Source organism: Scyliorhinus canicula, chromosome 5, assembly GCF_902713615.1.
Source record: "Scyliorhinus canicula chromosome 5, sScyCan1.1, whole genome shotgun sequence".
In the NCBI taxonomy this organism is placed as follows: Eukaryota; Metazoa; Chordata; class Chondrichthyes; order Carcharhiniformes; family Scyliorhinidae; genus Scyliorhinus; species Scyliorhinus canicula.
The window spans coordinates 8975540-8999911 of record NC_052150.1 but is presented as its reverse complement, the minus strand read 5'-3'; the positions used below and the strand labels follow the sequence as shown (position 1 = coordinate 8999911).

Genomic DNA, 24372 nt, shown 5'->3' with positions numbered 1-24372 from the left:
TGTCAGATGAGATGTTAAAACGTGACCTCGCCTGTCTACTCGGGGAATGTAAAATATTCCGTGGCGCTGTTTTGAAGAAAGGCAAGGGAGGGAGTTATCGCCAGTGTTCTGATCAATATTTTTCAACAGCGCATAAAGAGGTTATCCAGCTAATCTTGCGTTGCTGTTGTGGGCATTCACCGCACACAAATTGGCTACTGAATTTCCTACATTACAACAGTGACTGCATTTCAAAAATGTCTTAATTGGTTGCAAAGTGCTTTGGATTATCCTATGACCCTGACTGGTTACTAGAAATTCAGTTTTTTCCCCCCGCTTTTTGTCCGTGGACTTTGCCCGTTAACCGTTCTGCCCAACTTATTGTGATCCATGCATTTGTCATCTCTCTGAGGGTGGTCTAGCTTCCAATATAAAAGCTTGATTTGAGAGCCTCATATCCCCCTCAAACCTTTTATCAAATTCTTTTTTTTTTAAATAATTTTTATTAAAATTTTCACATTTTCACAAAAAAGAAAACAATAACAGAAAATTCTAAGAACAAAAAATTACAGAACCCCCCCGTTGTAAATACAAAAGAGAAACAATAAATTAACGCCCGTCATTGGCACAAAGCAGATATTCAACCCAAAACAAAAACAAAGAGACAACCCCCCCCCCCCCCCCCGCTTCCCCCGCCGGGCTACTAGGGACGCAAAGGCCAGAACACCGGCCTCTTTCGCCTCCTTCACTCCCGGCTCCACTGCAACCCCAAATATTGCGAGTCCCCAGCCTGGATTGACCCTGGATCCTACCACCCTCGATACCGTCCTTGCTACACCCTTCCAAAATTCCCCCAGCGCTGGGCATGCCCAGAACATGTGGACATGGTTTGCTGGGCTCCCTGAGCACCTAATACACCTGTCCTCGGTCCCACGGTCATATGAGCCCTATGCAGTACCTTAAACTGTATGAGGCTAAGCCTCACACACGAAGAGGAGGAGTTCACCCTTTCTAGGGCATCCGCCCACGTCCCCTCCTCAATCTCCTCACCCAGCTCCTCCTCCCATTTATCTTTCAGCTCCTCCACCGAAGCCTCGTCTACCTCCTGCATCACCTGGTACACTTCCGAGATCCTCCCCTCTCCAACCCATACCTCCGAGAGCACCCTGTCCTGGACCCCACGCAGCGGCAGCAGGGGGAACCCCGCCACCTGCCGCCTGACAAACGCCCTTACTTGCATGTACCTAAAGGTGTTCCCCGGGGGGAGCCTGAACTTCCCTTCCAGCTCACCCAGGCTCGCAAACTTCCCGCCTATGAACAGGTCCCCCAGCCTCCTGACACCTGCCCTCTGCCAACTCAGGAACCCGCCATCAATTCTCCCCGGAACAAACCGGTGGTATAGTCACTGTTCCCTTAGAGACAAATATCCGGCCAGTTCACTCCCGTCCTGACCATTCTCTAGCCATCCAAAATGTTAAAAAAACTGCGACAAGAATCTGTGATAGCAGCATGAACTCTTGGTTGTTTTCAGATTTGCTAAGAAACCCCTTAATAGAAAGCACAAGTGCCAAACACAAACAAAAAGCAGCATATTTTACATTATTCTTGTATTACAATTTTATCTTGTGATTTTATGTGCAATACATCGGAACCTTGCTTTTCTACTTCACGTTGCCAATGGATGTAAAGTTGCACATCTGGGGCACCACTGCATTTCCTTGTTTGCATTGATTATTCACTGTACTCTTGAAGGTGTTGAAGGCTCTCGGTTTGTGACTGCATGATTCAGTAAGTCATTCTGTGTGACTGTTAGCCATGTAAAATGTCGTGGCTGCCACTTGAGGAGTGGCATAAAAATCTTCAAACATGATCTCATCTGGGACCAGGAGCATCTGTGTGCACATATCCTCACTAAGGAGCACGACCAAGGAAGGTTTGGGTGACATTGAATTAGCTCTCATATCAGGAAGTCTGGTGACAAAATCAATCGACTTGATATGTGTCAGTTTGAACCAAGCACGGTCATGCTTTCAAATGGAATTCTGATCCTTGCTGTTATTAAGGCTAGTTAAGTTTTAGCCAGTCCAAAATATTATGCTTTGGTCTACCCCCTCTTTGGTATCAACTGGCCTGTGTTTACGGAATCCCACCGTGAAGTGAAGCGTCGCACTGGCAGAATTCGCTCAGGCAATGCTTGATGCCGGGGGGGGGGGGGGGGGGGGGGGGGGGGAGCGGGGGACAAAATGTATCATCAGCTTTTAGCTGGTGTTGCGTTGGTAAGACAGAAAAGTCATAAGTAGCCCATGAGCAACTTATTTTCCATTTTAGAAACCTCGATTTTCTCCTTCAGCAAGTAGAGGGTGCTGCCCTCAAAATCAGAATGACCTTCGTGAAGAGGCAGCGTAACATTTAATTATGTAAGAATGTGCCACGTTAAGTTTATATGCAATTGACGATTATGCAAAATTGACAGGCAGGAAAAGGCCAGCTGGGTCCATCAAGCCTGTTCCAAATGAGAAAACACATCTTTATCTCACACAGACAAAATTATAATGTTTGCTTCCAAATTATTTAACTTGGGGTAGATTATCAATGTCGACTACATCTCTTTGTTCGTTTATGTCGCTCGCAAGAACTCATTATTTTTGATCAGTTGCAATTCAGCCACACTATAAATTGACCATTTTAGTGGGGGACCACACCCTATTATTCACGTATACAAGGTGCGATGTGAAATCTGACAGCTGTCTTGCTTAGTCAATCTAGCTAATTTTGTAATTTTGTCGATAAATTGTTTCTTATAGTTAAGTGTAATTTAAGGAAAATCCAGGCATTTCTCGTACTTAGAATGAATCCAGCCTGAGAAAAACGATGCCTTAAATTGTTTTCAAAAACTTAAAGCAACTGTTTCAAATATTTAAGGTAATATATATGTGCCTCATGCATCAATTTATCATAGATGTTTTATTTCTGATAGGGCATTTTACCGTTGGAGTATTTAAACAACAGCGACCAGTACAAAGCTGAATGCATGCTAACAAACACCATGCAAATATTGGAACAATTTACGGTATGAAATTTGTTATTAAGTATCAATTTTTAACAAAAAATTATGAAATACATGCCTAACTGAGTAGTTTGCTGTTTTTGTGTCTCTTAATCATCTTCCCAATCTTTCTGAATATTTTTGTTCATGCTCATTGCGCTGAATTGTACCAATAAATAATTCAAAATTACATAATTATGTTTTCATAGAACTTACTTAATTGGCTACTCATTTGATTCTGGGTCAAGTTGATTCTGGGTCAAGTTAAGTTGATCTGCAAGTCAAATTTGATGGACCAGATGTCATTCATTACATTTCATAAAGGCCAGTCCTAGTTTATATAATACACCAGCTTTCGGATCAATCAATATACTTTTAATAATGAAAAAAGGTTCATGATTACTTTGTCTGAATTTTGTCTGCCATGCCATTCCACAGTGGGTAGGATGGTGGAACAAGCAGTGTGGCGGGAAGATGTGGCTGACGTGGACTTTTCTCCCCATGCTTTGCTGTGACTGCTTGGTACCACCCCAACCATTCAAATAAATGCCGGTGGTGCATGAGGAATGGTCTCCTCATTTGTTTGCCTCCCTTTTTAAAAAAAAAAACTTTTTCTGCCTTTTCCCAAATAGACGGTGATGGTCCCAGGGTAGTGGCATCAATGACCCCTATGTACAAAATGGAAGGAGAAAGTTATCTAGTCGCTTTTCTTTTCCTCCAATTTTGTTCCCACCACCTTAACCGCTCTCAGTTTCTGTCTTCCTGGAATGGGGCAGTTCTGACCCTTGTCCGGTAACTTTCACCAAGTGCAGACGCAGCACCCTGCTGTATCTTTTCACAGTGCTCCTTGGTGGGCTGTCTCTTGGCAATGAGAATCCCGTACAGGTGGCAACCTAGTTAACCGACTTGGGGATGACAGCTCAGCAGCAATAGTGGGCAGACGTTCCCACGAAGGGAAACCCAGTCACCTCTACTCATCAACTCTGTCTTGGCCGTGCCTCTGGCAATGTGCGTTCTCGCCCGAACTTCCCCAACAATTGTCTGACCTTCTGCCATGATGGCCTAAATGTCTGACGTTGTTATGGCAAATGGTTAGGACAACCAAGGAAATTCCTGGCCTGCCTGTTTAAACTGTTCATCTTTTAAAATAAATTGTCCGAGTTAATTTTAGTGGAAGTCCCAGATAAAGGGTTGAAGAAGTAAGATTGGTTCAATCAGGATATAGTGGTAATTCTTTGGGCAAGACTTTGAAGATTTCGGTGGAAAGTAAAATGTCCCATAGTTTTAAGATCATGAGAACGATTGAGTTAAAGCAGAATAATGTTTTGTCCTTCCCAGTTTGCTTAATAAGGGCGTGATGTGGAATATATTCATGTGAATTCAATAACATTGAACAATTAAAATAATATTGGAGAATGATTAATGAAGAAATTGAAGAGATATTAGCAAACAAGGGGAAAGACAAAGCAATTGTTACATTTTTAAATCTTGTAGCTTTAAGTCAGATTTTATTACAATGACATTAATTTCATGGCAGTTAATCCTGCCGAAATCATGAAACTTGCAGTTCTATACCATCTTCGATGTAGTAGGACATCTTGAGGTGCTGTGCAAAATTAAGGGTAGGAAGGATTGATACTGAGTAGTCACTGGGGAAGATGACTGCGTACTGAGAGAGTTTGTTATAGAGTGTTTTCACAGTAGTGGAACAGTTGGCAAAACAAAGAAATTTAGGAACAAAGTTCCACAGTATAAGCTGTCACAGGCAGAGGAATGTGTGAAAAATAAACAGGTAGAATTATCATGAACAGTAATGGGATTATGTAGCCTTGTAATGTGTGGATGCCAGAAAACCTATGGGTGTGGAGATTCATATACACTTTGTTAAACTTCTTAATTATTTTTCAGGTGAAGATGATTCACAAGAAAGAGACAACACTGTCCTTTTTGTTTAGTCCTTTTATGTAAGTCAATTCCATTGTTCTTGTTTGGAGTTAATCTAAATTTATTTTTCTGTTGTATGAATGATGAGAATGAATAATTCATGTGATGTATCCTGAAGTTTTCCAAGGACATTGTGCATATATACCAAGACTCTCTTAGGTTGGAGTCCTATCAAGGACAAAGGAAGGTGGCTGTGTTTGTTTGAGGTTAAACGTCTCAATTCCAGGGAATCACTGCAGGAGTTCCTCTGGATAGTGTCCTCGTTCCAACCATCTTCCACTGCTTCATCAATGACCCCCTTCCATCATCAGGCCAGAAGTAGGAATAGTCACTGATGACTGCACAACGTTCAACACCATTTACAACTTCTCAGATACTGAAGCAGTCCATGTCCAAATGCAGCAAGAATTGGACAATATCCAGACTTGGCCTGACAAGTAGCAAGTAACTTTCAGGCCACACAAGTGTCAGGCAATGACCATCTCCTACAGAGATAATCTAACCTTCGCCCCTTGACATTCAGTAACATGTTGTGGCTACAATATCAGGCCAGAGACTAAAAATTCTGTGGTGAGTACGTCATCTCCTGACTCCCAAAAGTCTGTTCACCATCTACAAGGCATTGGTCAGGAGTGTAAAGGGATACTTTTAACTAGTCTGGTGAGTGCTGTTTCATCAGTGCTCAAGATGTTGGACACCATCCAGGGCACAGCATCCGGCTTGATTGGCACCCCATCCAAAAACATTCATTCCCTCCACCAGCACCGACGCACAGTGGGAGAAGTGTGTACCATCTACAAGATGCACTGCAGGAACTCACCAAAGCTCCTTTGCACCTTCCAAACCCAACATCACTACCATTGAGATGGGTAAGGGCACCAGGCACATGGGAATATCTGCCCTCCGAGCCACTCACTATCCTGACTTGCTCCCCCTTCTACAAACATTCAAACCCTCCACCACCGATGCACAGTGGCAGCCGTGTATACCATCTACAAGACACACTGCAGTGACTCACCAAGGTTCCTCAGACAGCACGCCCACTACCATCTAGAAGGACAAGAGCAGCAGATACCTGGGAACCCCAACATCTGCAGGTTCCCCATCAAATCACTCACCACCCCAACTTGGAAATATATCACCGTTCCTACACTGTCACGAGGGCTGCATCCTGGAACTCCCTCCCTAACAGCACAATAGGTGTACCTATACCTGAAGGACTGCAGCGGTTCAAAAAGACAACTCACCACTAAGGGAAACTAGGGATGGGCAATAAATGCTGGCCTAACCAGCGATGCACACACCCTGCAAATGAATTTTAAAAAACTTTTTGTTTTCTCCAAATTGAGTGAAAGAATATGATGCACATGATCAAGCTTCATAACCTGTTTAACTACATGTTTTCGTGTTTCAGGGCTGTTGTTAAATTGTCAACTTGTTGGGTGCTGTGTCAGGATTTTTGAAACCAGTTTTCTATTTTGGTGTATGCAGCAATATTAATATGTAATGTGTAAATTAATTAACTCTTTCAGTGCTAAGATATTTTCAGATTTCAAATATAATCGGCATTCCCACCCACACCCTGCCTGGTAGAACTTTCTAAATGATGTCACAGCATAGCTAATAGCAGAAGATTTATAACGATTCACTCTCAATAAGTGGATTCATTATTGAAAGTTTATTAGATTATAATAGAATCATAGAATTTACAGTGCAGAAGGAGGCCATTCAGCCCATAGAGTCTGCATCGGCCCTTGGAAAGAGCACCCTACTTAAGTCCACGGCTCCACCCTATCCCTGTAATCCAACCTTATCTTTTTGGACACTAAGGGCAATTTAGCGTGGCCAATCCACCAAACCTGCACATCTTTGGACTGTGGGAGGAAACCAGAACACCCGCAGTTAACCCACACAGACACTGGGAGAACGTGCAGACTCCATACAGGCAGTGACCCAAGCGGGAATCAAACCTTGGACCCTGGAGCTGTGAAGCAACTGTGCTAACCACTGTGCTGCCGTGCTGCTCCCATATGACAGCCTTAATGAAGACCTTTTGAAGAATGGGCAGCACGGGAGCACAAGTCGGGGCAGCAGGGTGGGACAAGTGGATAGCACTGTTGCTTCACAGCGCCAGGGTCCCAGGTTCGATTCCCGGTTTGGGTCACTGTCTGTGCGGAGTCTGCACGTTCTCCCCGTGTCTGGTGGGTTTCCTCCGGGTGCTCCGGTTTCCTCCCACAGTCCAAAGACGTGCAGGTTAGGTGGATTGGCCATGATAAATTGCCCTCGGTGACCAAAAATGATTAGGAGGGGTTATTGGGTTATGGGGATAGGGTGGAAGTGAGAGCTTAAGTGGGTTGGGGCAGACTCAATGGGTCGAATGGCCTCCTTCTGCACTGTATGTTCTTACATGCAGGAGATGCTGCAGCCAAGTTGTGTACTGCATGTGTAGGTGCCCTCCTCAGAAACGCAAAAGGAATATTAGACAATGTCTAATAAATTATAATACAGTTCCCCTTCGGTGATCCAAACAGCCGTCCCAGCCTGCAGTTCTAGCAAGGCAACATTTCTGCCTGATACCAGCATGTTTAACCTGACCTTCACCAATCCTACACAGGCCCCGAGAAATGGGGACGTGGGAATTCCTGACATAGGGAATCTTCACTCGTTACACCAATAGGGTGGTTTTATATTCCAGTCGCGATTTTTCATAACCTCCAGATGCCCCGGATTGCTGTACAACCAGTGTTCTTTTTTAAAATTTAGAGTGCCCAATTCATTTTTTCCAATTAAAGGGAATTTTAGCGTGTCCAATCCACCTAACCTGCACATCTTTGGATTGTGGGGGCGAAACCCACGCAGACACGGGGAGAATGTGCAAACTCCACACGGACAGTGAACCAGAGCCGGGATCGAACCTGGGACCTCGGCGCCGTGAAACTGCAGTGCTGACCAGTGCGCCCCACTGTGCTGCCCTTACAACCAGTGTTGAAGTGTAGTCACTGGTGTTATACAGAAATGGGACAACCAATGGCGCACAGCAAGATCCCACAATACATAATATAATGATGGCCAGATAATCTGCTTTTAGTGATGTTGGTTGAAAGATAAATGGTGGCCAGGACACCAGAGTTAACCCTGCTGCACTTCAAAATAGTGCTATGCGATCTTTTGTGTCTTTCTGAGAGGGACCGATGGGGCCCCGGGTTGAACAGGACACTCTGAAATTGCAGAGCTCGAGCAGTACGGAACTGGAGTGTTAGCCCAGATTTTGTGCGCGCCTCTGGAGTGGGGCTTGAATCCGCAACCTTTTGACTCCGAGGAGAGAGTTACCCACTGAGTCGGGGCTGACACCCTTTTTGGTGGAGCCTCCGGCCTCAACCGGCTGGCTGCTCTCACCTAGGCCCGGACCTCGCCTTAGCCAATTACCTCATCCAAAAGGTGACATCCTCAGGAGTACAGTAATCTCGCACTGGAGCATCAGTTTGGATATCATGCTCCAAGTATCTGGAGCAGGGTTTGAACCCCCAACCAATTATCTCCGAACCGAGAGTGCAGTCCAGCTGGCGGTCGGCATTTACATTTGAAAAGGTTAATATAATTTCACCTGAATGTTAGATGGGAGAAGTGTGACTGCGACTTGTCATTAACTAGAGAGGACACATTTAAATGAATTGATAACACCGACAAAGCCAGTGATCGAAGTGCCAGATGGCAAGCTGCTATATCGCCTCTGTTTTTTGTTAGATACAAGCCAGGACCATAACCCTATTAGCACAGTGGTCATGTGGCTGCTATTCCACCTCAAGGGAAACACAATCCCCAGTCGTGCTGTCAGAGCTAGAGGCCAAGATGTGAAATGAAGATTTGAGAAAAGCAGCTGGTGCTGCTGAAAGCAGGGGTGGGTATGCTGTCACCGTCAAGAGCATATGTTTCTTGTTGCCAAGGTTCTAACGTTTCCTGCCTTTGTTGTGAATACTGACGGATTTGCTGAAAAAGGCCTTTTGTAGAGATGAGATCTGGTTTTTTTTTTTGTCCACTATGTATTATGTATATTGTGAAAGCAAAATTAATATTAAGTACTTAGGAGGATTTTTTTTCCTCTGGAAGCCAAGAATTCCCTTTCCGCATTTATAGATAGTGGGTATGGAGCAAGGAATATTGAGACATGTAGTCTCGGGCTCCAGACCGTTTCATCGTCTGCTTTAATATCAGACTATCAAAGGTTTGCTTGCAGCATTGAAGTACCTTTTCCACCTGGATTCCCAGTGGAATGCCACTCTATGTGATTCGCTACCCACATTTGATGGCCCTCTCTCATATTGTGCAAGAACTTAATTTTATTATTGAAATTAGCAGTTTCCCCCCAGGGCTTCTTTCACACGCATCAGCTTTGACGCAAGCTCCATTCGTGTGTGTGACTGTGTGATCCTGGTGAAGTTCAGCTCCTCTACCTCTGTGCTTCACCCAATTTTCCAAAGCCCCTTCTAGACTTCGAACAGCCGTGAGCACCACCTGCGCAACCTCTACTGCAGAAGGGCTCCAATTTTTGCTTCCGTGAAGCATTTTAGAAAAGAGCAAAAGAAGTTGCATGTATCAAGCGCACTATGTTACCTCAGGATCATCAAAGCACTTCACAGGCAAATAAATGTTTTTGGAGTTCTCCCACTGGTGTATCGTTGGGAAAAGTTTAAAAAACGTTATATAAATGGTAATTGTTGCTGAGACTGACCTTTAAGCTACCTCAACAAAATGCCAACAGCAACTCGGGAATGTCTGAGAAAGTTGCATGTGACCTTTGTTGTGAGAATGGTAAATGATTATTGATGGTGTTGTTGTGTTTTGTCCAATGTTCAGAAAATGTATCAGCAGGTGAAGGGTTAATATTCTGAATAGGCTCAATCATTAATTCGGCTGAATGTTTGTGCCTAAAATGTTAACCCAACGCTGATTGGTTTGTTTCTAACATTCCTCATTTTGTTTCAGAATCCTACCCTTAGTGACATGTATCTGTGATTCTGTTCACTGAGACTGGTTAGGTATCCTGTAAAGTGGATGGTTTGGAGCAGAGTTACCAAGCATTCGCGCAATCCTGCATTCATTTTCCATTTCCGCTTGCGTGCATGTTTTGCGCATTACTTTTTCAAAAAATGTAATTGTCACAAGTAGGCTTACGTTAACACTGCAATGAAGTTACTGTAAAAAGCCCCAGGTCGCCACATTCCGGCGTCTGTTCGGGTACATGGGGGGAGAATTCAGAATGTCCGAATTACCTAACAAGCACGTCTTTCGGGACATGTGGGAGGAAACCGGAGCACCCGGAGGAAACCCACGCAGACACGGGAGAACGTACAGATTCCACACAGACAATGACCCAAGCCGGGAATCGAACCTGGGACCCTGACGTTTTAAAGCAGCAGTGATAACCACTGTGTTACGCCATCACCAGCCTGTACATGTAGTACAGTTACCCTGCTGGAGTCGGATCTGACATCCGAATGTGGCAACTGATAGTTATCGTTGAGACACACTTTCCCGAAAAGAAAGACTTGCATTTATATCGCGTTTGTCACAACCATGAAGCATCTGAGAGCACTTTACAACCGTTGAGGAGTGGGACATGGGTGTAACTGCCCTGCTCTTTTTTGAAATAGTGGGATTCGATCTTTCACATTCACCTGAACTGGCAGATAGGGCCTTGGCTTATCATTTCAGCCGAAAGACAGCACCTCCGCCAGTGATGCATTCTCTCAGTACTGCACTGAAGTGGCGGCCTTGATTCTTGTGTTCATTGTGCGCATTGAACCCAGAGGCTTGTGATTCAGAGGCGAGTGCCACTGAGCAGCAGCTGGCAGTAATGCTGGAGAAATAACAGTGAGGATAACCGTGTTTACTTGTTATGTAGTAAATCAAGAAGCAACTTCTGACGACCCTACATGTACAGTTTAATGTGGAGATCAGCAAGTTGCTGTTCAATTTCCCTGTTCCTCTAGTCATTGTACTGATATCTCGCCAAGAGACTCTGTATTGAAACACGTAGAAGGACATGAAGTTTTTTTCTCCTTCTATGGGATTTGAGCCTCAATGGTAAGGTCAGCCTCCATTGCCCATCCCGAATTGTCCTTGAGAAGTTGCATTATTTATGTGATAGATAACCACGCAACTAGCTAGAAAAATCTAGGACTTGAGCATTGTGGATTTCTAATGGTGCGATAAGTTAGTGCCAACCAACTTCTCTGGCCTTGAAAATTAAACTTTTGCAAGTGTGGAGTCTCAGTGGCTCATCTTTCAATTATTGTTTGAGATTTTTAAAAAATCTTTACCTTTTCTTTTGTTCCTTTCTCCTTCTTAATCCTACCTTTCTATCCCCACTCTTTATTTTGCTTTCTGTACCTGATTTGATATTGAGTTAAATATTTTTATTGACACTCCCTGGTTCAGACTCTACGCTGCTCATTATTGATTCCTCCGTCTGATTTGTTAAGGAGATTCACAGTTTTTTTCCCTGTTTGCACAAGTGCCAGATTCGCTGTAGAGGGCACTCCTCAGAAACGGCTCCTTTAATTTACGGTAAATTCCCAGTGTAACGTCTTGTGATGTGGCACCATTTGTTCACTGCAGAGAGCAAAATCCTCACCCACCCACTACCTTGTTATTTTGCTCAATAGTACCGAGTATTTGTGTGAACACTGCCGTGTTATATGCTTCACTGTTGCCTTGAGGGAATTCCTTGAAAAGTGGAGTGTCCTCTCGTGCGGAGCACTGAAAGACCTTAGAAAAGGGAGAACTTTCCGGCCGTAGGCGAACACAGATTATTAAGAGAAAGCGTCATTTGTTTTTTTAAAAACTCATCTATATTCATATTCCTCTTTTGCCCCTATGGAAATGTCACTACTTATTCTTCTCAGTAAAGATTTTTTTAAAATATTTTGGATCTTGCCCAAAGATCTGTGTATTGTATAAACTGCTGGTCAACAAAGCTTTGCATGCTAGCTGTTTTTTGATAAATTAGAAGCAAAATATTGAATTAGCCCAAGGTGAATTTTATTACTGCAAGGCAGAAGGAACTGGGAAAGCAGAACAGTAACTGCATGTCCTCTGGAAGCTATCTGGTAAATGTTTAAATCTTGAAATGTAATTTCTAACAATATAATAATATTTAAAATAAATACTATTGGGCCTCGCAGGATTCCCAAGATTAAGTAGTTGGCAGCAATCATAACCAATAAAAATGCTGTTTGAGAATTAATCTTTTTACCCAAAGGGAGCGATCCTGTTTCAAATTCCTGGGAGCCTGCAGGAGGAGAGTTCCAGGGCTAGATTCTCCACACCCCGACGCCGAAATCGCGTCCGGCGCCGGGGTGGAGGATCCATTCCCGCACATGGAATCGCTACCGGCAGCCGTTCGACGATTCTCCGGGCCCTGAAAAGCGTTGTACGCCGCATATCCCCTCCCTGCGGCCACTGCAGGAGGCCCGCCTCGCTATTCTCCACCCCCAACCGGCCGAAGTCTAGACGGCGTGGACCTAATGTGGTCCTGCCATTCGGGATACTCGCATGGCGGCTGCGGACTCAGTCCGCAGCCGCCGTGGTCAGGGACGGGCTGATTGGAGGGCAGGGAGTGCCTCATATGGGACTGAGCTATTTTTGGGCGGGCGGTCCGGGTTGGGCGCGCGGCTGATCGAGGGCACTATTTAGGAGGTCCAGCTCTGCCGTCTGAGTCCGCCATGGAGCACGGTGCAGCCTCTGGAGGCCGCCGCCGTGCGCATGCGTGGCCTCTGACCCGGAAGTGCGCGGGGCCCTATCTGCAGCTAAAGCTGCGAGTTTCCCAACGGGTCCCTGCTCGCCCCCTGCAGGGCTTTGCACAAGTGGCCTTTTCACGCCAGTCTTTCTGTCGTGAAGGGCCACAGTTTTTATGACGACATGGGGACGTAGTCCCAAAAACAGAGACTCCAGCCCCTGATGTTCCAAACAGGTGTGGCAGTAAGTGTCTGAACTGTAGTCCATGATGGTGATCCCTCAGTGATGGGCTTCCTGTTGTGGCGATGTTGTCAAGGGGGAAGACAGTTGGAAGCAAAGTGGTTCGCAACGAACAGCCAAATGGGAATTCAGGTGAAGTGAGCATAATAATAGTAATCTTTATTTAATAATCTTTATTAGTGTCACAGGTAGGCTTACATTAACACTGCAGTGAAGTTACTGTGAAAAGCCCCTAGTCGCCACATTCCAGCGCCTGTTTGGGTATACGGAGGGAGAATTCAGAATGTCCAAATTACCTAACAAGCACGTCTTGTGGACAGGTTTCCTCCCTTGCCTCTTGTCTGGGCAATTCTGTGTGGCACATGACAGGAAAATGAAAACGTTAGAAATAGGGCCTGGAGTAGGCCATTTGACACTTTGAGATTCCTCCTGCACCGGCAAGATCAGTGGTGAATTTCTACCTCAACTCCACCTTCCTGCAGTATCCCTTGATTCCTTTAGCAAGTAAAAATCTATCAACCTTCGTCTTGAATATGCTCAGTGGTCGAGCATCCACAGTAATCTGGGGTCGAGGAATTTGAAAACAAGGAGGGGAATTTTAAAAATTGAGGCATTTGCTGAGCTTGGAGCCAGTGTCGGGTCAGTGAGAACAGCGTGGTCCGAGAATGGGACTTGGTGCGAGTTAGGACATGGGCAGAAGAGCTTTGGATGACCAAAGGGAATTGGATAACCTGTTGAGGGGGAAGGGACTTGTAGGAATATGGGAGGGGGGGGAGGGGGCGAGAGGCAGGGCTATAAAATCCCACCCCATAGTTTCAGGTTGGCTGACCTTTTTCAAATTTCCAGCATCTGCAGTATTTTGCAGATTGCTCTTTGAAGGAGCTAGTATAGATTCAATGGACGGAATGGTCTCCTGTACCGTTATACTCTCCTTTGTTCTTTAGAGTTTTGGACAAGGGTGGTACCATAACCGGTACAGTCTTGGAAGGCCGAAGTGCCTGTTTCTGTGCAGCTCTTTGTTCTTTGTACTGTTCTGTGATTCCATAAAGTAACAGATTGTTGGCATATTTAAAGAGGACCCTGCTGGCTGGTGTCCTTGCTGTCTTCAATTAAAAATTGTTGCCAGCCAGATCACTGCAGGGGAGCTCCATTTTAATTGATGCTGGACTGTGGTGGTGTGGGGTATTGAAGGAGTGTTGGCTAGTACCGGGTATCATTGCACTTCTTAAAAATGGTCGTTTTCACATTTGCGCCATCTCTAAGTCAGCCTATTTCTCCCTGCGCAACATCACCTAGCTTTTGCCCCATCCCAGCTCATCTGCTACTGACACCTTCATTCATGTCTCTTATTGCCTCAAGATTAGAATACTCCCATTGCATTCCTGGGCGGTCTCATATTCCCCTCTCTAAACACGAGGTCATCCATAACTCTGCTGCCCCGCTTCTAACTTGCACTTACACTTCACGGGCCTACATTGGCTCCCGGGGAAGCAACATCTTTATTTTGATATTCCCATCCATGTTTTCAAATCCCTCCATGGCCTCCCCCGTCCCTATGTCTCTAATCAGCCTCAAATATCCCTCTGAGATTTCTGTGCTCTACTAATTCTGGCCTCTTAGGCACCCCGATTTTAATCATTCCACCATTGGTAGCCGTGCCTTCAGTTGCCAGGGTCCTATGGTCTCGAATCTCCCCCTACATCCCACCACCTCTCTACCTTGGTTTCCTCCTTCAGGACACTCCTTGGAACCTGCCTCTTTGACCAAGCTTTTAATCATCTGACCTAAGTATTTCCTGATGTGGCCTGGTGTTAAATTTTGTTTTTCTGTGAAAGGCGCTATATAAATATAAGTTGTTATTCCAGTCCTCCTTTCCTCTCTCCACAGGAAAGTATAATAATGGGAATAATCTAAACTTATACTGTTTTAAAAGTTTACCTTCATCTGTCCGCATCCACTGAGGTATGGTGTGAAACTTGCTTATTGAGGTATCCTCTGCAGTTTTGTTTGTGATCCATTTTAAAATGTTTTTGGGCATTAATAGTTGCTCCTGAAATTTTCAGGTGTAACTTCTCACTTTGTATGCTAAAATGACTTCCATTTGACTTTCTCCCACGTTTATTAATCATTGGACGTTCATCGCAGGCTACTTTGACAAACAGTGGTCTGTTCTGGATGCGCACAGCCTCTCGATTAGGTGACACCGTGATCCTGATATGCTGCTGCGAGCAAAGGCAAGAGTGGCTTTATTGGCTACTCTGCCAACTGGGGTCACAGAACTGAGCGTACTGTGTCATGAGACAATTGCAAATATTGATGTGCTCAGCGGGTGTGGGAGCCGGCAGTGAACTGACTCTGTGCAGCAGTGTACATCCATCACCACTGAATTGTATTTTCGTTCTTGGGATGTGAGGACGACCTTTCAAGGCCGGCATTTATTGCCAATCCCTAATTGCCCTTGAGAAGGTGGTGGTGAGCCGCTTTTGTGAGCTGCTGCCATCCAGGTACACCCACACCGTTGTTTTTTTGGTGGGGGGGGGGGGGGGGGGGGGGGGAATTCCAGGATTTTGACCCAGGGACGGTGATTATACTTAGTAGTCAGAATGGCATTACTTTGCACGACAATGCGAGTGTGCTCTCTGACAGAAACTGCTCTGAACAGTTGGCTCTCCAGAATTTCACAGCACAGCACATTGCAGCAGCCACACTCATCAGAGCCTCTGCTGCTGTCCCGGTTCTGAAGTTAGGGCATTTAGCTTCCAGATTGCGTCGCCGTTAGCAATCCATCAAGGTGAAAGCACCTTATTTTACTATTTGCAAATGCTGCCATTAACTGCTGCCTCTTTTGAGGTTGACCCGAGGGGCAGAGGAAAATACTGGCACGGTTTAGAGGGTTTGAGTGCCAAAATTGGCCGCCTTGGGCAGTTACTGGTTAACACTCCAGCAGAGGGAGGACTGTGACAGGCTACACTTTGGCACTCGTCTAATTTGTAAGCATGTGACATGAAACTACTTGATCGTCACCAAATTTGTGTTAAAGTGTAAACTGAACTTTCCAGAGAGGCTGTCCGCATTTGATTGGAATTGAAACGAGTATGGCGCCGTGAAGAAAACCTGCTGATGTCTTGTCTCAGTGGCAGTAATGTGGATGCAGTTATACTATTCAGCAGCTGCTGTAAAATTACAGTTTACATTTTTTGAAACTTACACTATAACTCATTAGGGATAAAATCGTTTCAAGCATATTGCATGTTTCGTTGCACAGTTTTGCAAACTTAACAGAAATGGCTACTTTCATGTTAGGCTTCGAGAGTGAACTAAAATTACCACGGATTCTTTTTGTTGTTGTTGGTGTTAACAGAGTGGCTTCTTCAAGAGCCACAGACTGTATTAAGTTCTGAACTCTACACATTCCAATCTTTATGCGGTGCTCTCTGCCAGGAAACATCTTCAAGTCACACAATGAAAGAAATTCTTTGGACAGTTGGTAATTCAATTCCCAAGTTGTCGATATCACCAAACCTGCCAGCTTCACTTTTGAAACATTTAAGGGAGAAAATTGCATTTAATATAAATTCTAAATGTATAATTCTGTCACCAATATTTTCTCGTTTTTTTGTTCAGCAAAGGCTTCCTCCGTGTGGAACTCCAGATCTGTGCAATATTTGGGTGAAGGGAGATATCTAAGAGAGAGAGGCAGAGAGCATAAGGGATGGAATTCCAGAGCAGAGGGTCCAGGCACATGATGGCACAACCGCTGATAGTGGAGTGATTAAATGCGAGGATATGCACGAGGCAGCATTGAAGGGGTGCAAATGTCTCAGAGTCGTAGGGCTGGTGAAGATTAGAGAGATTGGGAGGGGCGAGCCAGTGGAGGGATTTCGACACAAGGATGAGAATTTTAAGATTAAGGCATTGCCAGACAAGGGGTCAGTGTAGGTCAGCAAGCAGATGGGTAAAACGTAAACTTGCAGCTGCACAATCCAGTCCATAGATGCTCAGTCTGCCCCCATCCACAAACATTCACTCTCTCCGCAAGCGATACACAATCATTGTGCAATCATTCGTAAGCATTCCCACTTCTGACCTTATGATGGAAGGCAGGTCATTGATGAAGCAGCTGAAGATGGTTGGGCCTAGGACACTATCCTGAGGAACACCTGCAGTGATGTCCTGGAGCTGAGATGATTGACCTCCAACGACCACAACCATCTTACTTTGTGTCAGGTATGACTCCAACCAGCACAGCGTTTTCCCCCTGATTCCCATTGACTCCAGTTTTTCTAGGGTTCCTTGATGACTAACTTGGTCAGATGCTGCCATGATGTCAAGGGCAGTCACTCTCACCTCATCTCTGGAGTTCAGCTCTTTTGTCCATGTTTGAACCAAGGCTGTAGTGAGGTCAGGAGCTGAGTGGACCTGGCAGAACCGGCTATTGAGCAGGTTATTGCTAAGCAAGTGCCACATGATGACCTCCTTCCATCACTTTACTGATGATCAAGAGTAATCTGATGGGGCAGTAATTTGTTAGGTTGTATTTGTATTGATTTTTGTGTACAGGGCATACTTGAGTAATTTTCCACATTGCCGGGTAGATGCCAGTGTACTGGAACAGTTTGACTATGCGTGCAGCAAGTTCTGGAGCACGAGTCTACAGTGCTACTGCTCGATAATGTCAGGGCCCCGTAGCTTTCAGCTGATTCATGCCGAACAGGACAGTCGTTATGCCTCCCGTGCCCAGCCTTGGCACAGTTAATGTTATAGCATCCAATATGTAGCAGTGATGATTTACAAGAAAGGCGAAGGCAGTGTCTACTGACATCAAAGTCATGGATGAAGTGAAGTTCGCCAGGTGCACGGCACTTGTATACAGCCATAAAACAGAACATTCTAATTAGCCGCTGGCAGGGAACTTAATTTGCAGTGGGAGTGTGATTCTGGCAAGTTGGCCTTTTAATGAGCACCCGTGACATGCTAATGAATGCAAATGGAATTCCCGACATTGCTCTTCAGGAATCTCCACCCACCTAGAATCCACCTTGGGTGTTGGGACAACCAAATTCCAATCTATTTGCGTGCGGTCAGGAAACTTGCTTTTCACTCATGTCCAATCATGTGCCCCCACTCGCCACAATTGCCACTGCTGGCAGAAGTGGAAGAGTCCATTCCATGAGGTCCCACCAAGGTTCTACATAACTGTCGTGATGCCATGTTACTTTTTTGTCTGAACCTTTTGTAATCACTTTTAAGACCAGCAAGCTAGTTTTTAATGACTTCCGTGCCTGCACTAAGTAAATCCTTATGTTCGTCCACTCCCACTCTAGCTTCCCTGTATAGATTGTATTCCCAACTACCACTCTTAATTTGACACTCTGCTCCTGCAGATTTGTTTCATTGAGCTATGCCTACTATCATTCCACCCACTCATATAGTCTATCCGTCTTCTGTCCTGTTGTTCATTATACCTCCTGGCTTGGTACCACCCCCTCCTTGAACATGCTTTTCTCTGTTCCTTAATCCATGCGTGTAAATAGAATTATTTTTTTCAAATTTAGAGTACCCAATTATTTTTTTCCAATTAAGGGGTAATTTAGGGTAGCTAATCCATCCAACCTGCACAGCTTTTGGGTTGTGGGGGTGAAACCCACGCGGACACTGGGAGAATGTGCAAACTCCACACCAGACAGTGACCCGGGGCCGGGATTGAACCCGGGTCCATAGCAACGTGAGGTAGCAGTGCTAACCACTGCGCCACCATGCCGCCTGTGCGAATAGAATTAAACTGGGAAACAACTTCCTTCCAATCTGAAGGAATGGAAGCATAGTGCTTATGTTAATGGAGTAGTAATGCAGAGGTTGAGATTAATAATCAGGAGGCACCATCTGAACCCTCTTCACCACAACCCCCTGTGCACGAACGCATGCACACACACATACCCAAGCTGGGAAATTCAAATCCAATTAATTTGCTACATCTGGAATAAAAAGTTATTTTCAGGAATGGTGACTATATAACTACTGTATTCTTGTAAAACCCATGTGCTTCACTAATGTCCTCTGGGGAAGGAAAGTTGCCATCCCTTACTTGGGCTGTGTGCGACTCCAGACCCACAGCAATGTGGCTGAATCCTGACTGCCCTCAGAACTGACCCGGGAAACCACGGCAATTAGGGGTAGGCAGTAAATGCCAGTGACGCCGACATCCCGTGAATGAATTTTTAAAAACTCTTTTATTCCAGCTCTCTGTTTCCTTCCTGCCCATCCAGTTTCTTGTGCATGCCTCCAGTTTCATGCATCTCATTTTTTCTATCTGGCAATCTCTTGTATGGAACCGTATTAAATGTCATCTGAAAATGTCTGTATATGCCATCCATTGATCTTCCTCTATGCACATCTGTCAAAGAGCTCTACTCTGTTATTTAGACATGACCTACTTTTCACATGTCTTGCTTATTCTTCTGAATCAGCTTCTATTTTCCAAGTCTCCTCGGTGATAGATTTTCACAATTTTTGAACTGTTGGCATAAAACAGTGTCTCGCAGGTTTTACTATCTCATTTTTTTTTTTGGAATAAGGGTATAATTTTTGCTATCTTCCAATCCGAAGCTATAATTATCTGTGAATCCAGCAAGTCTCAGAAGATTATAACTAATCCATTCCCAATTTTCCAGGCTGCCTATTTTAATTCCCGCAAATGTAAACCACCTAGGCTATAGATATGTTCCCTCTTTCATCCCATTATTTTGTTTAGTGTTTTTGTGTTGATACAGTTGGTTGTACTGGGCAGGACCAGGGCCCGTGTATAAGTTACTCGAGGACAGAACTCAGATATCAGGCGATTGTTCTTTTCCTAGACCGAGAGGATGCTAGACGTCGATGATTGAATTTTATGGCCCTTCCCACCAGTGGGATTTTCCAGGCCAGGCCGTGTCCCTGCCCTGCCATGGCTGAAAGCTTCTGCCCGTGAAACCTGTTTCAGTCTGCTCAGTGAGTGCAGACCATACTAATAACGAAAGCAAATACTGCTTTCTCCCTTTCTGCTTCAGTAAATTATATTGATTGGATTCAACAATCTGGTCCCTTCAGATTCACAAGGGGCCAACGATGACACAGGCTGAGACCTGAGCGGGAAGGTACTGCAGCTTAAGGTTCAGTGTCGGGCAGTGGAAGAGTAACTCCACTGAGTGCTGCACGGTATGTGGAATCCTCACCAATTGAACGTACAACTCACCACGATGAGCATGCATCATTATTTAGCATCCTTCTTTGCTTTGAGACAGTGCCTGCTATAATTGAGGAAGATTCACATCTCCCAGAATTAAAGATCTGAGGGACAAGGAAGAGTGAGCAATTGAAAGAAATTAGTATTGATTAAATTAATGGAAATGTAGATCGATAAGTCCCCAGGAGCTGATATTCTACAACCCAGAGTATTCAGAGGTAGCTCTGGCGATAGTTGATGCGTTGGTGATCATCTTCCAAAATTCTGTAGATTCTGGAACCGTTCCTTGAGATTGAAAGGTAGAAAATGTCACCCCACTTTTTCCAAAGGGAGGGAGAGAGAAAACTAGGATCTACAGACCTGTTAGCCTTGCATCAGGTGGTCGGGAAAATGTTAGAATCTATTCTAAAGGTCACTGCTATTGTTTTCTGGTCAGTGGATTCTGTAGACCAGGCAATTAATTATTTCTGTGTTGTTTTTTAATACAGCTTTCATTTATGCCCTCTGACCTGACTTTGAATCATTGCCTTGATTCTCCTCTTTTAATCAGTGCAGCTCCTGTTGGACATTGTGCTACCTGAGTTGTTCATTGTCCTTCCAGTCATATAATGCCTCGCTACAGCCTCCTCTGCATATCTGGCATAGGGCAGGAGGAGCATCCTCTCATATCACAAACAAACCCATAATAGAATTCAGGAGACCATTCAGTTAAATGCTTTATTAAGATTAACGCAGATCTGTAAGAGGGCATATTTCATTATATCTGGCATATTCCACAATGTACACTTCACTGAACGACTTAATTACAGAGATTTGCTTTTTTTTAGATATAAAGTCAATATATTTTCTTTTGCATTTGAACTTGGCCAAAAATGGATAGATATAATGCAAAGTTACAAACACAATTTATGACAAGAATTGGACGGTACGGTGGCACAGTAGTTGGTGTTGCTACCTTGTAGCGCTGGGGACCCGGGTTTGATTCCAGCCTTGGGTGACTGTCTGTCTCGAATTTGCACGTTCTCCCCGTGTCTGCGTGGATTTCCTCCGGGTGCCCCGGTTTCCTCCACGGTGCGGAGATGGGCAGGCTGGGTGGATTGGCCATGCTATATTGCCCCATAGTGCTCAAAGATGTGTGGGTTGGGTGGGGGAGTGGGCCTGGATGAGGTGCTCTTTCGGGGGGTGGTGGGGGTCGGTGTGGACTCGATGGGCCGAATGACCTCCTTCTGCACTGTAGGGGTTCTTATATATCATTGCATCATTTTCTTCTAAAGTTGCAAACTTGATCTGTAATTGTGCGGATTTTATCCTTTATTTCTAAAAAAGCAAATCCTTGTTAGCTGCTTGAATCGTTATGATAGGCATGCTTTGTCTTGGCAACTGGCTTTCATTACTGCTGCCTGAAATGATTCTCCTGAATTGTTTATTTCAAAACCACTTGTTCCCATAATTTCATTAGCAAGTTGTACATCGAACTGTAAAGCATACAGTACTGGTGTATTTCTCTGAACAGTCAAAAATATGACCTTGTATTCTTAACTGAAACAAAATGATCTCTTTCATCTATTTCCCATTGAAGTTCAGTAAGGGGAGCAGCACAGTGGCACAGTGGTTAGCACTGCTGCCTCACTGGACATGGTTTGGATGAGTTTATTTTATCTCTGGGCATTTCTGTTCATTGGGCATTTCATCTGCAAGAGAAGAGACAATTTGATTGTAACCTGAAAAGGGTTCTTGGGTCCACTCTGTTCTCGTGGCGGCTACGTGCGAGGGAGTGCTCTGGAGATTCAATTGTTATTCATCTGGAGAAGACAGGTAGTCCCAGTGGACTTTTTTCTCCTTGCTGTAAAGGTAGGGATGGGGTTGTTCTCAGTGCCGCTGTCCATTTTATAAACGTGCGGCCCATGGTTCACTTGACAACACTCTCACCTATGGGTCAGAAGATTGTGGATTCAAGCTCCGCTCCAGAGACTTGAGAACAAAAGATCCAGTGCTGTCCTGAGGGAGTGCTGCACTGTTGGATGTGTTTTTTATACGAAACAGTAAATTAAGGTGTGCATAGACGACCCAATGGCACTATTTTGAAGAGCAGGGGAGTTATTCTTGGTGTCCTGGCTAATAATTATTCGTCAATCAACATGGCAATAGATTATCTGCTCATTAACACAATGCTGTGAAGCAACTTGGTGTGTCCTGATGTGAAAGGCGCTTTATGAATGTCCATCTCGACTCTTCCCTTTGGGCTTCCAATTGATGAAAGGAGATCTTCAGATATCATCAGCCTGTTTCTATATTCTACGAGTCTTGTGAATCATTATTCCTCTTTATTAACTTTGTTTTATTAATTTGGTAAATTTTCCAATCAATCGATCAGAAGCTGAACTCGTTTGTCGAGTAACATTACACTGATAGCACCACCTACTGTTGCAGTACCTCCAGAATATTACAGCCGTGTCCATTTAATTTTAATAATAATCTTTATTGTCACAAGCAGGTTGACATTAACACTGCAATGAAGTTACTGTGAAAAGCCCCTAGTCGCCATTTTCTGGTGCCTGTTCGGGTACACGGAGGGAGAATTCAGAATGTCCAAATTAGCTAGCAGCACCTCTTTCAGGACTTGTGGGAGGAAACCGGAGCACCCGGAGGAAACCCACACAGACGCAGGGAGAACATGCAGACTCTGCACAGACAGTGACCCAAGCCGGGAATCGACCCTGGCGCTGTGAAGCAACAGTGCTAACCACTGTGCTACCATGCTGCCCATATTTTTAATATGAAATGATTTTGAACAGTTCATTAATGAGACTAATTGTTGCAATCTCAGTGATATATATATAATTTATTTATTTATATCTATCTATAAGTTCCGTTTTGCGGCATTGGCCTAATTGGGTTCAGTTGGTTACTAAGATCAAGCAAGTCATTTTGCATATTTCGCTACTGAGTTTCATTTGCAGCTTGTTAAAGATGAGCTTTAACGGAATAATGTATATAATCTAGTTTAAAGTCGTGTTTGCATCCAGAATTGCACCTTTTCCATGGTATTGGAATTTAAATCAGTGGTCAGTGAAAAGTTGAGGTTGACTGAGGATTCAGAGTTTCAAGTGTTCATTTTCTTTCGACAGACCTCTTCCCCTTTCCAAGGGGCAGGACATGCTTCGCACAGCCCGAATATATATTCAGCAACAACAGTACGATGAAGCGGTAAGTGTCAGATTGAAAGTGCAATCATTTACGTTGGGAAATTGATTCCATATTATGAGCACTTTAAACAAGAAATATACGGTCGACTTATTTTAATGAAGAATGAAAATGCATTGTTACCCTGTTTTTGTTTTTTTGGAAGCCCATTAAACGAATACCTCTCTGATCCTGCCTCTGTTCAGATCTAAAATTCAATGTACAGCCTCTTGGTACACTCCACCGTACCTTGGGAAGCCTCTATTTCAAAGAATACAATACACTTCTTAACATTTTCGAGAAAAGAAAAGATTATATACTGGTAAGCAGCCTGCCAAATTCAAATTTCATCCAGACATTTTGTATTTTTTTCACTTGATGCCCACTATTTATCAGAGGGTTAGATAGGGTGGACAGCGATAGCCTTCTCCCGCGGATGGAGGTGGCTAGCACGAGGGGACATAGCCTTAAATTGAGGGGTAATAGATATAGGACAGAGGTCAGAGGTGGGTTTTTTACGCAAAGAGTGGTGAGGCCGTGGAATGCCCTACCTGCAACAGTAGTGAACTCGCCAACATTGAGGGCATTTAAAAATTTATTGGATAAGCATATGGATGATAAGGGCATAGTGTAGGTTAGATGGCCTTTAGTTTTTTTTTTCCATGTCGGTGCAACATCGAGGGCCGAAGGGCCTGTACTGCGCTGTATCGTTCTATGTTCTATGTTCTATTATGGAAACTGGCTGCCCAAGAGACGACGTGCAAAGGTTTAAGAAAGCAAACTCACATTTTTTTTGTATTGATTTTACAAGCATACTCCATTCAGTTGTGTTCGCCTTTCTGGCTCCTGTAGTAAAGCCATTCCTTTCTTTATTTACCCTCTCCCTATGTGCCATTTGCGGATTGCATTTTCTGTTCAAAATATTCAGATTACCAAAATTATTAAAGGAGCGGCAGCTTCAACAAGTAAACCTGGACAGAAAGAAATCCCTGACTGATCGCGGAGGCAGAAGCCATTCTGA

General features: G+C 44.4%; 1 protein-coding gene across 5 annotated transcripts in view; it reads left to right on the top strand.

The window, feature by feature from the left end:
- The window catches only part of pign (phosphatidylinositol glycan anchor biosynthesis, class N), a 124765-nt gene that overhangs the window by 42367 nt on the left and 58026 nt on the right, over positions 1-24372 (top strand). For all 5 annotated transcript variants that reach the window (XR_005460602.1, XM_038796540.1, XM_038796541.1 and 2 more), the window contains 3 exons: positions 2957-3049; positions 4934-4989; positions 23297-23375. Coding sequence is in view for 4 of the 5 variants with exons in the window: in XM_038796540.1 (XP_038652468.1) it covers positions 2957-3049; positions 4934-4989; positions 23297-23375 (228 nt within the window). In the remaining variant the exon portion in view is untranslated. The remainder of the gene's footprint in view (positions 1-2956; positions 3050-4933; positions 4990-23296; positions 23376-24372) is intronic.